The sequence below is a fragment of the Antennarius striatus genome, chromosome 8 (genome assembly GCF_040054535.1).
Source record: "Antennarius striatus isolate MH-2024 chromosome 8, ASM4005453v1, whole genome shotgun sequence".
NCBI lineage: Eukaryota > Metazoa > Chordata > Actinopteri > Lophiiformes > Antennariidae > Antennarius > Antennarius striatus.
In genome coordinates this window covers 2,359,301-2,373,666 of record NC_090783.1, presented here as the reverse complement: position 1 = coordinate 2,373,666, position 14,366 = coordinate 2,359,301, and the positions used below count along the sequence as shown (strand labels likewise).

The window sequence follows — 14,366 nt, the reverse complement described above, 5'->3', positions numbered from 1 at the left end:
ACAAATGCTATAAACGTGGAGTATTTACCTCTGTGGTAATGTTTACATGATGAGGGTGAAAAAGCTACAGCCTGTAAAACACCTCTTTAAGAGCCACGCTCACGTTTTTCACAACAGATGGCCCTGAAGGGCACATCTGCAGGCACTTCTGCTGATTTACTTCTCGTGTGTGTTTGTATGTGTGTGTGTGTGTGTGTATGCGGTGCATCCACATCTATAAATGTGTGTGTTTTGTGCATTTACATCATCGTGAAGGGATCGGGATGACTTCAGGGAAGTGAGGACAGGTGGAGGCAGGGAGGAGGACGACTAAAGTACCCGAGAGAGAGAAAGGATGGACAGCCTGAGTCAGAATGTGATGGATAAAGCTAGACAGCAAAGGGGGGGAGGGAGTGTTTTTAGCCACCAAGTGAGGAAGAGATGGGGAGGGAGGGTCCAAAGAAAAGGAAGACAAGAGGGACAGGAGGGGAAAGGGGTGTGAGGACAGAGGACCAAAACAGGAAGAATTCTCTTGAGGTGAAAGGATGAGAAAGAAGGAGACAGTGACAGATAGAATGAGATCTGTGGTGTCACTCTGAAGACATGTCTATTGCCTGACCTTTTCAGATGAATTCACACCCCTCCATCCTCTCCCTCTCAGGGCTCACTCCACTTAACAGAAGAATCCGCCTCTAGGGCGCCCCCAGCGGCTATCTGGTGTACTGCACCTATGTTCTCACTGGTTCCTGACGTCCTCAGACGCTGATCTCCGTTCTGAACAGCTTCATCCTCCTCTTTCTCTTTTTTTGTTTGTTTTTTGGATGCGAACAATCAATTTGTTGCAATAACAGACTTTCATCTGGGCACGGATCTGAATCGAGCTTACGCCAGGTGCTCTTCCTGATTAAACCCTGACCAGCACTAAGAGAACACCGGATGACAAATTTTGTTTTTTTCCAGAATGAATGAGATGATGATTAGATTTATTTTGAAAAAAAGAAGAAGCAGGTTTTCGGTTTGTTTTTTGAACCTGAATGCATTTTTTTTTTTTTTTTTGGGATTGTATTCATTATCTCAAAATTCTGGGCAATATTTCCATATAAGATTTTAATTATGGTTTGTTTTTCTGAACTAATCCAATTAATTCAGACATAATTATCTCATTGATTCAGAAAAACAAGACAATCTTTTTTTTTCTCTCTCTCTCAAGTGAATGAAATATGCATCTGCACTGTTTAAACACCCAGTAGCTGAGCACTGCACTGGGAACATTTAGCGGTAATGTAGTAATTAACACTTTGGATTAAACCCCCAATTGTTTACCGTGATGAAAAAGTGCTGCTCCCTTGGACCCTTCTCCAGGCTTGTCATAGTCACTGAACTGGAAGCTAATTTCTCGGCTTATCCCTTTATTTTTGTGAATAGAAATCCTCTGGGCCTCCCCGTTTCCTCCACCTTCAATGTGTACACATGGTATAAATAATACTCTCAGACCACCCACAGCACTTGTCAAAGACTACTAGATCTGGGCCTTCGCGCAGCCTCGTGGCTGTCAAATGCGGGGGATGAATATCCTCGTGGGAATCAATGAAACATTTGTGTACAAGCAAACTTGATGCATGAGAATTCATGAGTTGCGGCTGCCTGTAATGTTGGCTGTTTGTTGACAAGTCAAGATCAGATCAGGAGTATTTGTGGAAGTTTGTTGTGATTTCTTTGAAATATGGATTCTAATGCTTCTGGCCAGACCATTGAAGCTCAAATGGTCCTGTCTTTTGCTACCCATGACATCGCCGCCATCGTTAAACAGCACATATGTTGTTTACCATATTTATGCCTGCAGCCACAGGGGACTAACAGGGATGCCTCAGACCACCCATCCCTGTGCATATAAAAGGGAATAATCTATCAAAATATACCCAAAAAAGCCCTGCATTGAATCCAATGAAATCCCACACATGCTTTTCTCAGAAATGGCTCTTAACATACATATTTTTACATTTTGGTGCAACAAATTATTGCAACAAATTAAAGTGCAACAGTGCAACAAATTAAAAAAAATTAAAAAAGAAAACTAAATTTAGACGACCAGTCTGTCTGTGGTGGTGCTGCCCTCTGTGGGACGCAGTGCGACACTACACGTTTAAATGTCAGCAAATACGTTTAACAGGGGTGTCAAAAATACAGTCCAGACCCAGATTTTAAAATTTCAAGCTTCTTCTTTGTGCTAATACAACCCCCCCCCAAAACAAAACAGTGGAGTTATTGTTAATTTTATGTCATTTCACTATGAATTTTTTGGCATGCCCCCATTGAGATTAGATTTAAACTGTATGTGGCCCCCTGACCAAAATTAGTTTGATACCCCTGGTTTAAAGGATCTAACCTAATGAAGCTTCTTAGTTGCCAAGACAGTTTAAACTTTAAGGAGTGTCCCAGCACGCATAAATGTCACCTCAGCACCCCTGTTAATAATAGGTCTGTGCATTAAATTAATAATGATTAATAAACATTTTTTTCTGAAATCCTTCCAGCCCTCTAAAACCGGGGTGTCAAACTCATTTTCACTGAGAGCCACATCAGCATAATGGTTGTGATCAAAGAGCCAGATGTAACTAATGTAATTCAATGTATTGTAAAACACCGGTCAATGTAACTAGTCTTAAATGTTAAATAACTCTTAATTTATCACTTATTCAAGGTACAGTTGCACAGAAAAAACATGTTTGTTTTGTTTCTCTGTCATAACATAAATCCTTTTAATTTATCAGGTTATTAAACCCACAGAACTCCATCAATCAAGGATCAAATGATCCAAGAGAATAAAGAAAAATAACATCAAGCACAAGTTAGGACATTAACTTAGTTCAAAACGTTTTAGTCAGTGCTAAAATGGGCTTAATTATTGCATTTGGGAAATGTAGTTTTGGTCAAAGCACACTTTTGACCTAATTATTTCTAGACACTGACCCTTCACGCTCTCCTGGGCCAAGTAAAATGATGTGGACGGGCACATTTCCCCCCCCAGGCCTTCAACAGATGTTTTTGACACATGTGCTCTAAAGTCTAAAGTAATTATTTTTTCTGGTAAAGTCAAGTTTATCATATTGAAAATGTTTTTTAAAAAAATCTAATATCAACAGAATAAAACTAGTGATTCAACATTGGGAATAAAACACTTCTGCAAAGCACCGCCTGCATCCATAATCTCGCGATACACACGGAAGTATCGCGAGAACTCCACGATCATTCGAGAGGAACTGGAGGGATTTCACTGAGCGTTAAAGTAAGCGGGGCTAACGGGCTAGCAGGGCAGAGAGAACCAATCTACGAGCAACTTGTTGACTCATTTGAGTCGCAGGTCAACTCTGAGGTGAGGTTATAAACTTGTCAGAACGTATAAACGTAGATATTTACGAATTACGATGTTAGCTATCTGCTTAAAAGCATTAGCTTTGTGCCTTCTCTATGAGTGTAAGCTAACACAGGAAGCACAAAACACGTATAACGAAGCCAAGCTAATAAATATTAGCTTATTTTCTGCTGCTATGTTAGCTTATGTTATGTGTTGTGGAGCTGTTTTTTCCCCTGGTATGAAGTTACAGAACTGTTGTTAAGTTGTTGACATTCAACTTGACAGACTGTTAACCTGTTCCTTCCTTCTGTGTGACTCCAGATGGATTTAGAAGACGACACCACGGTGTTAACCACCTTGAAGGCCTTCAATTCCTTCATCGGCTCCTCTGAACCTTCAAGGCAGCACTCAGGTCCCTCAGAAGGGGCTGGAAAACTGCAGACTCAGTACAAACGCAGCATGGAGGTGTGCAGAATTTGACAGCATCGCCCATGTGAAGTGTTGACATGCGTATTGACTGACCGATCTTCACCTCTAGTTGTTGGAAGCAGCAGAGAGGCTCCACTCGAAGAACCGCTACCTTCAGCTGGACCAGGAGAAGAAGCAGATGGAGCTGAGCCACAAGCGAGCTCGGTTTGAGCTCGAGAAAGCTGCTTCTGACAGCGCTCGACACCTGGAGGTGCGGCTGGCACTGCCTTCCACACTCATACACTACACATTAGTGGTGCAGGCTGGTTCTGACTCTGTTTATGTTACAGAATGAGGTTGAGCGCAAGCAGGAACTCCTGGACCGGATAAAAAAGTTGGAAGAGAGGGAAATGGGTGCGACTAATAACCTGTCGGAGCAGGTGGAAGCGAATCGTATAATCCGCAAGAACCTGGAGACTCTGAACAAGAAGCTGGAGGAGCGCGATGCTAAACTAAACACTTCTAACCAGGTACACACTGAAGCTCTTTCTGTGTTGGTGCTTTGGTCACGTATGTTGGCTGAATTCTGTTATCTGTTCCCAGACCATCATTTCTCTGAAGGATGAGATCAGAGAGCTGAAGCAGAAGATTAACAACCAAGACTCCACTATTTCTGCTCAGACGTTGGAAAACCAGGAACTGCAGGAACAGTTAGATTTGCAACGCAGGTACACACACACACACATACACAGATAGATGAACCACACTGCTTAAGATCAGCGCTGAAAACACTTGTATTAATTTCAGGAAGAATCAGGAAGTCTCTCAGCTTTGCCAGAGTCTCCAAATTGCCCAGTCCTCCTGCTCAGAGTACCTCCTCAAGATTAAGGTATGCTTCCTATCTTTTTCATTTCGGTTTGTGTTTACAGTCGTAATATTGTGGTTACGAGCAAATTAAGATCACAACATCCTTCTGTCCAGATGCACAAGTTGAAATAGCAGATAAAACAACACAGGATGGTGATTAAACACTGAATTGACTTGAAGAATAAGTAGAAAGTTTCTCTTGTTCCTGTTACCACCAGGTTGTTAGCTATAATTATACATAGAACAAGGCTTCAACATTAAACCAATTCACCCACCCTCTTGATATTTGTTTTGGTTGATTTTTGAACTGGCAGGAGTTGGAGCTGCGTCTTTCTCTCCAAGAGCAAGACAACGCCATTGTGAAGACGGTGAAGTCGGAGGTGGCAAAGGTTCCAGAACTGGAGAAGGAGGTGAAGCGTCTCAGAGAAGACAACGCCTTTCTCAGGTTAAATAGATTTTTAGATGTTTGGTACCTTTAAAATGTGGAAGACAGGCTCGGATTAATTTCAACGTGACGGTGTGATGGTGCTCAAAGTGTTCTGCTCCTTCCAGGGAGAACAGAGAGAATTGCAGCTTGTTGAAAGAGCAGGTGGAGGGTCTGACGAGGAAGCTGGAGAGGATGGCAAAGACGAAGGAAGAGCTGGTCAATCTGGAGCTGGAGAAGGAGGTAAACTGTGTAGCTTCTCAGTGTTGTCTTCACATTTTAATATTACGTACCTACAGAGCCAAAAGATAAACTATAGTGACTGGATATTACATGAACAGATTATGTTTCAGGCAGCATGTTTGAGTAATTATTAGAAGCTTTTCTTCGTTTTTAGCTTCACTATTTTGTTGTACTTTTTATTTTTGTAGATCGTTGTGAGGATTTTACTCCTTTGGCACTTGATTGCTGTCATAATAACAGTAGAATGCATGGCCTCTTTTGTTCTTTGAATCTTCAGAGATTAGCAGAGAAAATCCAAGCCTGGGAAAACCTGGGTAAATCTACAGGACTCAACATCGGGTAAGACGCTGTGTCAGAGCCAGAATACAGAAAATCAATCTTTGTGCAATGCGAGTAAACACCACTAGGTGGAGCTGTGGTCATATTCCAGATAAAGACGCCTCATCACTGTGGAAAGCTTTTGTGTGTGTGTGTGTATGTGTGTGTGTGTGTGTGTGTGTGTGTGTGTTGTATACCTGGTTGTGTGTGCGCGCCGAATTTGTCTCAATGCATCCAGTCAAAACTGGTAATGAGAGAATGATTGCATGTTTCCCTGTGAGCAGTGGAGCAGATCTGACTATAAATACCGCAGCCTTGTCGCACTGCATGCATGCTTACACAAACGCACACACACAAACACTGTTTTCCCTATGGTTAACTCTGGCTGTGATGTAAACAGAATGTTAAATGAAAACATCCCTACAACAACTCTGGTTTGTTTTATACTGCATCAGTGTGTTTGTGTGTGTGTCTGTATGTGTGTGTGTGTGTGTGTGTGTCTGTGTCTGTGTCTGTGTTACACTTTTCTACAGGGCGAGAAGAAAACGGTACCTCAAAAATGAAATGAAATCTTTGCTCATGTAATACAGAATTTTGGTGTTATGTAATATGTTTTGGAACTAGATTGCATTTATTAAATTTGCTGTTATCAAAAAAAAAACCTGGGAGGGTTGCAGGGCTGTAATACCAGTCTCAGCCTAATATACACAATTTATTGGTTGGCTGTCCATCATTTTTCAGAACATTTCTTTGCTGTCATCTCGAGTAAACTGTGCTGGAAATTTTGAAACCCTTTAAAATTCAGCCGTTCAGACCGCGGCGGCTCCCACTACGGCTGATGGAGCGCTGTTGCTGGGGGAACAAAGCTGCATTCATCTCAAGGCTTCTGAAGGGTTGCCATATGTGTTCGACTCACGCTGATCAGAAGTGAAGGTTAATGTAGCCGGAAAATCAACACGTAGGAACTCCTTCAAGCTGTTTTTGCTGTTTACTTAATGAGTTGTTGGCGTGCCGCGTTCCTCTCTGCAGTCTGGTCACCTTTATATCAGTCGGCGCCGCAGCGTCGCCTGAAAATTAGTATTGATTTGCATTTGCACATCAGTGGCATATTGTAATTGCCTCATAGGTCCATAAACAGTCATTATTTCATAATTAGCTTTTTGCCGAATCCTTTCAGACAATTTATTTGATATGAGGAAGTTAAAGACTTGATGAAAGAAGTGAAACACTTTTCCTCTGCTACCGTCTGATAACAGGTTTTTGCTTTTGTGCGATCAACCACCGAAAAATAAGAAGTGAAGGAAAGTATTTTCATCGTGGAAGACGGTGGAAATATGTGAGGAACTTTTTGTGGAGCTATTTGTTTTCCCCGGCTGAGGAAAGAACTGAGACCTTTTGGGTTCATGTTTGTTTCAGGGAATGAGAAAGAATAATGGATTCCATCCCGTGTTGTTTCTCTGAGGCTCGTCCGCAACTTAAAAAGTTTCACATTTGTGACAACAAAAAAAAACACCAAGGCAACAAGATTTTTTGCTCCGCTTTTTGTATCGTAATAACATCCAAATCCCAAGATGACGCCTTCAGATCGCGTCTTCTGTCCGAGCTGCAGGGGTTTTCTTCGCTTAACGTCGTAAATGACAGAAACTCAGGGCCGTTTCTCATTCGGGGAGGGGGGCAGGAGGGAGGGTTGTGCTTCCAAAATGAGTTTTCACATAGTTTTCCAACAAAAGTTTCTCCATACGACTAATTACTGAAGAGGTACCTTTCGCTCTTAAGGGATCTTCATTGTTTCTATGGTTACCAGTTGAACTTAAGCTCATTCCTTAAATGGGATTTGTGTCGGATGAGGTTTTCCAGGACGTAATGCAAAACCTATTTTATTTATTATTTACACACATCTCTAATCTATCTGTCTGTCTGTGAACAGCCTGCTATCCTGACTGTTTCCTGCCTGTTTAAATCACCTCACGCAGTTGCAGCACCGCTGTCTACAAATCTGATTTAATGGTCATGTTAACTGTTTTTATAGCCGTGGGTTTATACTTTATAAAGACAACACACAGATGCTTTATAGCAGGATCCAACATGACTGACAAAAACCACCTCTGGCGTTCATCTCTCCTCTCGTCTCGCTTCAGAACAAGAGTCACGTTCGGTTTTCACGCCTGTGCGCTTCATCGTCGTCACCTCAGCTTGTGATATGTTAACACGCTGTTAGAGGCGTGAACAGAGGCACGCAGGAAGGACATGAGCTCCAGTTAGAGATTTTCATACCTGTGGCTCCAAAACAGCAGAAATGGGGACGAATCGGTGGCGGCGCCGTGCCCGTTTGTCACGAGATGAAGTCGTAATTGCGTTAATTCTAGCTGACAAATCCATAGTTTCAGGATTTGGAGAGCGTGTGGTTCACGCCGACGGGAGTGTGTGACCTTCTCCGTTCGGCGCGTATGTGGTGTTATCTGTCCATCTCTCCCACGGACTGGGTGTGTTGTGTAGAACCGATTCCAGTATTTATCCCATCCCCTGATCTCTCTCTCTCCGCCGCTCGTGTCATTTTGTTTCACAGCTCCCCACAGACCCACCAACAAAAGAAAACGTTAAACCCGCCGTTTTTATCTGCTCTCTGTCCTTTCGGCTCGCTTTATGTTGATGTTTCCTCGTGTGTATGTGTGTGTGTGTGTGTGTGTGTGTGCACACACATAAATGCTAAGTGCTGTCTGTGTGTGTGTCTGTAGGAAACCAGAGGATCTGTCCAGGGAGGTGATTCAGATCCAGCAGAGAGAATTCGCTCTGAAAGAGCAGAACTACACACTCAGCAGCCGGTAACACACTTCCTGACTGAAACACAAAATCCCTCTCTCTGCCCCCCCCCCCCCCCAAAAAAAATCTACCAGTCTGCATGCACCCCCCCCAACCCGTGCATCTATTAGAGCGTATCTCTGAGAAGTGCTTAATTGTCACAAAGTTAATTAAACTGGTCCTGATTCTGATAGCACTCCTGACAGTAACCACTTGTGTGTGTGTGTGTGCGCGCGTGAGAGAGAGTGTGTATGTGTGTGAGCATGAGAGAGTGTGTGTGTGTGTGTGTGTGTGAGTGAGAGAGAGAGACTGAGATTGAGAGAGAGGGAATTCACTAATTAAACTTGTCCTGTTTGGGCAGAGGTGATGTCTGGAGGGGAGAGTTGACATCTGGGGGGGAGAAGTGACGTCTGGTGGGGGAGAGGTGACATCTGGGGGTGGGTTGATGTCTGCGGGGGAGAGCTGAAGTCTTGGGGGGGGGGGTGACCCCAGGCTCTGGTTCTCGTGCTGCGGCTCCGGCCAGCTAACGAAGCCTTCATGAGCTAACGGTTATCCCTGGGGCTCATTATAAAATATTACAAGCAGCAGAAGAGGAGCATTGTGGGTGTGGGAAAGAAAGGTGTGATATAATTATTGTCCTCTCGTACAGTTATTGGCCTATTGATCCGGCCTATTGATCAGAGACGACTTAGATCGCAGCCACAAATAATTTCCGGATGCTTGTTTAGGAATTATTTGGTTTCCGTCGGGTCTGAAGGGGAGTGTTCAGGTTCATTCCCACAAACTGGCTCATCCGTCAGCGCTATTTATTTATTTGTCTGGATCCTCCTCCCAGTTATTAACCTATGCCACGGTCCCTCGTGCTTTACACCTGTTCATTTGTCTCCGTCAGGGCGAGGAGCGCCGAGCGTTCGGCGTCTGAGATCCGTGCCGAGCTTTCCCAGCAGCGCAGCAAAGCCATGGAGGAGCAGAAAAAGAGGGAGACGCAGGACGCGCTGGTGCGACGGCTGCAGAGGAGAGTGCTGCTGCTGACCAAGGTGCTCTAAAGCAGTAATGCAATTGGGTTAACACACACCGTCAGTTAGGTTCAGTTCACACGCCAAAATTTTATCCTGATACAGGTCTTGAACCGGTGACCCTCCGGCCTCCAAACCAAGACTTAGTGGACTGAGCTTAGATTACCGCTAAACTGAAACTCCCAAGCTAGCAAAACCAACAATAAACTAACGTTAGCGTGATGTTACGAGGACGTTTATTTTGTTGGATTTATCCGCCACACCTTAAAAGATGTGAAAATATTGTCTGACATTAAACCCCTCCGTGTTGCCTTGGTAACGGGACGTCGCTCGCCTCGTCGTCAGTGAATCGGTTCCGTTGTGGGAACACAGTTCCGACATGAATCTGAATCACAGAACTCCTGATCTGTGTGTTTACCCCCTCGCTCCCTTTGGTTTGTTGATGAACATCATGACCCCCCCCCCCCCCGTCTCGCTCCACAGATCCGGACTAGACCTCCTCATGATATTGATTTTTCACTGTGTGTAATTCCCCAGGTCAACATTCTCAGTCTTTTGGTACACAACACACACACACACACACACACACACACACACACACACACACACACACACACACACAAACACACACACACTCTGTAGCACAGCAGTGATATGAAAATAGCCACTGATTCTTGCCTCAGTCTTTATCATAACCCTCTAACTGATCTAATACGTTCTTATTCTAACAGCTTTATTCTCCAGCCGTACATTTTTTATATGTTGTAAAAAAAAAAAAGTCGATATATCACTCGACCCTGGCGAGGAATTAACCAGAAGAAATCAACGAATCGGTTTAGGAAGCTGGAACCAGGGAAGCGTGTGGCGTTTTTTTCTTTTTCTTTTTTTAGTCGGGGGAACGACTTCAACTATTTATTGATTTATCAAAATTGCTGCCAGTTCATTTTGGTATCGATCAACTATTCATTTAAGCTCTTGATATATACGGATCTTTTCCCCCCACCATCACTTCAGCTGTGGTGGTGGTGGGGGGCGACTGTAGCCACATACCGGCGCACAAATCAATGATGATTAAGTGCCTTGCTCAGCTGCACCTTGACAGCAGTTATTAAAGAAGTGGGGAGTTCATCCCTCGCTCCGTGTTACATGGCCGGCTCCCAAACCCCCCACCCCCCCACTGCTGGCCGCCTCAGATGTTTGGTTCCTCATTCGTTTCATCTGCGGACGCATTAGAGACACGGCCGCATCCCTACACACCCGATAAAACACTAAAGCAATTTAAAAGAAATAGATGATAAAAAAAAAAAGTAATGAGGGTTTTATTTATCGTTCTTCCTGCTTCTTGTTTGTGTTTTTTTTTTAAATGAGGTGTTTTTTATCGCGGGAATGCCACGAGATTTTTGATTTAGATTCCAGTGAATTTCATTGCGGTTAATAGACATTAAATAGCCGAAGGGCTTGCGTGTTAGGTTTGAGACACACACACACACACACACACACACACACACACACACACACACACACACACACACACATACACTGTCCAGTCTGTGCTCTCATTGGTCCTCCTTTTCCTTCCGTCCTGACTTTATGATGGGATTGTGCAGCGATTCACGACAAATAGAACAAACAAAAAGTTCTGGATTCACACGTGGCGCTTCTAAACAAACCTCTCTTTTTGTAAACAAGCCTGGCTTTTTTTTTTAACAAGCCTAGCTTTTTTAAACCGATCACGATGGTGTCGCTCAGGTTTGGAGTAACTGTGGTTTGTTCTTCAAAAACTAGCACATGTGCTAATCCGACAGGGCAGTTGCAGCCCACTATTCATTTACACGCAGGAATTACATGGTGCTTTTAAGCTTCTCCGAAAACACAGCGCTTAGCAAATGATCACACACAACATGCGGTAATCTCAGCTCACGCCTGGTGTTTATGACGCGACCTCAACCTGAACTAATGATGGACCCTCAGAGCGTTCAGCGACCCACGGAATTCAAGGGCGATCCTAAGCAGTCTGGCTTTTTGCAAGATGTTCATTAAAAGCTTGACTGCCACAAAATACGGCCCACTGCACTTTGAATACATCAGTTCAGTCAAAGGAGGGGAGGAGGCGCTTCATTTTAAAAGTCTTGACTGGCAATAAATTAGCATTAATAAACAGGCTGTTTGCCAGGTTTAAACAGATCAGACTGTTCCCATTCATCACGTCGCTCAGCCGCCTGCACAGATTTACTATGTTAATGCATTCATTTGATGCAGTAATCAGTCATTACTTTTACACGCTAAAGTAATCTGTCAAGTAAAGTTTCCTCATATGTTTTTTTTTAAACGAGTCTGTATTAAATCTTTTAGCATCACACACCTCACCGTCGGCTAAGGATGAAATATTAATACTGGAAAATGTCCACTTGTTGTATTTTGGTCAAGGATGCTGCGTCTTCCTTTTTTTTTTTTTTTTTGTTGAGCGTGACTCCGGTGTGTTAACTACGTTTTTTTCTAAAGATCACATCAGACTTGAAGCAGAAATCCGAAAAAGATCCAGAACTCCTGGATCGCCAGAGGAATGAAGGGTTTGTCAGACGCTGATGCGTTTGTTCTTCAGTCCTTCACAGGCTTCAGAATGACGCGTCCTCTTCAGATGACTTTCCTCTGACTGGTTTTTAAGAGTCGTGTTCCTGAGCTTTATTATTTATTCATGACTGGTTTAATCAGTTTAAGGACAGTTTGCGGTTGTGTTGTCTTTTACACACTCTTTTTAGTTTCTAACGTGTCCTTCAGATGATCTGGTTCTCTTTCCACACCTTTTTGCTTGTTTTCTTGACAATCAAGCCTCAACTTCTTCCTGTTCTAATGTGTAAGACTGAACACACACACACACACACACACTAAAACTAACAGCGAGCATTCAGGATTTGGAGACATGGTGTCATTCTGACTGACACTTGAGAAGACGGCGACTCAGAGGATTTTATCCTCTCTTCTCTGAGAGAGGTGCTCAGTGCGTTGATGTGCTGGACGGAGTACAATGGAGGACACGTCTATTCCAGCATTAAAGAATAAGGAAAAAAAAAAAATCTTGTCAAATTTAAATCATCTCATTACACGTCAGATAAGTGAGAAAAGGCAGCACAGGAGGATAGGCTTCATTTACAAAGACTCTTCTCTGTCACGCGTCTTTGATTGCGTTTTTTTTGTATTTTTTCTTTATCCTTGGTCCACAGAGACGTTTGTCTTTGATTCGATTATTACCTGAGGAGAAATACTGATGAGTACGACCGTAACCTTAAGCTTCTCATGTCACCGTTTGGATGAGAAAGGCTTGGATGCCTCGTACTTTGTTCCTCTTTTACAAAGACATTTCCTGTAATATTAAGGCGGCGCACAGTCCTGGACAAATGCGAAACAGATGTGAGAGCTTTGATATTCTCGGTTCGTTCAGTCGTGCACACAGATATTACACATCCAATCGCACGAAGGTCTGTGGGGTCAAGACTCTCCTCTTTCCATGACGACGTGGAACACATTTTTCATCTTACCTGTGGTAAAAATACACTTGAAATATTCCACAGTAACATTTCCAGAAATCACTGCCTTGTTAGCTGAAGATAATCCACAGACGTGGGATTTGTTTTCTTCCGACCAAACAAAGCAGGAAGCTGCATCTACTCGTTTCTCGGCTGAGCTTAGATGTTAGCCACCTTAGCTAGCCACTTATCCACGAGTAGCTGCACGCTTCTATTTGCACGGTGCTACCCTAAGAAAATACAGGTCTATTTTTGTTGTAGGGCATGCTGTCCTTTTGATTGTGCATCAGGATGAGGTTTTTGTGCCGTGAAGTTGATGTGCATGCGTGTGTCCTGCAGGAGCGTGACGGGATGCGAGCCATTCTCGAGTCGTACGACAGCGAGTTGGCGCCCGATGAATACTCTCCTCAACTCAGCAAACGGCTCAAGGAGACGGAGGACATCCTGCAGAAGATCCAGGCCCACAACGCAGAGATGGAGGTGCAGCGCTTAAATAGAATACACCACACTCGCGTTTGATAATATATTGATTTGCTTTAATAATCCAAAATATTATTTTCACATTGGTTTAAAGTTCAAATGTAAGAAGTGCTTCTTAAAGCTCTTGTTTGTTTGCTGGCCAATTTGTCGTGCATATTGATGAGTGACCCTGTTCTCACAGCTGAAGGCGCTCTCTAAATGCGTTCTGCTCTGCCCCCATTCGTCAATAGGCTCAGCGCCGGGGCTTAGTGGAGAAATTGGTAGATAAAACTGATTAAACCGCGTTTGTTGGAGACCGGGGCATCGTGAGCAACAGCGGAACGATATTGGAGAACGAACCGCAACCGTCGGATGATAGATGACGGCTCCCGCTTCTGTTTCGCTCACATGCTCTCTTTGTGTCAAAACTGTAGATCAGCAGGATCCGGACATGAAGTCATTTCATTTTTTAAATTTTTTTTATTCTTCATCGTTTCTGTCTTTCTTTCTGTTTTACGTTTTATATTTCCCTGTTTTATTCAGACTCAGCTGAGCAAAGCCCAGGAAGAGGCCGGGACCCTGAAGCTGCAGCTGCAGACGGTGAATATTCACCTACACAAGTTATTTAACTTATTTCACCTAACCAGGTTCAGATTTCTACCGCAATTCAGGCGTGAGCGACTGCAGACTGATTATTTAAATTGAATATTCATGATGAGTGAATGATCACGTGCTGTAACTTGTGCTCATTAGCATTAAAGCTGCTTCAGGTTACTATTTCAGTCCCGTCAATCATTACTGACATTCTAATACGTCTGTGACACAGGAAGCTTCTCCCAGTGTGCAGAACAATGACGTTATTCCTGAAGGCCTCTTTAAAGGAGCTGTGTCATTTAACAATATCTTCCTGGTGTTATTATAAATGTCTCCCCCTCTGCTACATCCTGACAGAAGTGGTGCCAATTCTTACAAAT

General features: G+C 43.4%; 1 protein-coding gene across 1 annotated transcript in view; it reads left to right on the top strand.

Annotated features, from left to right (window-relative positions):
- The first annotated feature begins 3,233 nt into the window (after positions 1–3,233).
- The window catches only part of mad1l1 (mitotic arrest deficient 1 like 1), a 33,319-nt gene continuing 22,186 nt past the window's right edge, over positions 3,234–14,366 (top strand). Inside the window, exons 1-13 of the mRNA XM_068322607.1 lie at positions 3,234–3,352; positions 3,656–3,799; positions 3,873–4,013; positions 4,093–4,272; positions 4,346–4,470; positions 4,550–4,631; positions 4,924–5,054; positions 5,162–5,276; positions 5,554–5,615; positions 8,330–8,416; positions 9,286–9,430; positions 13,273–13,413; positions 13,936–13,992. Coding sequence (XP_068178708.1) covers positions 3,656–3,799; positions 3,873–4,013; positions 4,093–4,272; positions 4,346–4,470; positions 4,550–4,631; positions 4,924–5,054; positions 5,162–5,276; positions 5,554–5,615; positions 8,330–8,416; positions 9,286–9,430; positions 13,273–13,413; positions 13,936–13,992 — 1,410 coding nt within the window. The 5' untranslated portion in view covers positions 3,234–3,352. The remainder of the gene's footprint in view (positions 3,353–3,655; positions 3,800–3,872; positions 4,014–4,092; positions 4,273–4,345; positions 4,471–4,549; positions 4,632–4,923; positions 5,055–5,161; positions 5,277–5,553; positions 5,616–8,329; positions 8,417–9,285; positions 9,431–13,272; positions 13,414–13,935; positions 13,993–14,366) is intronic.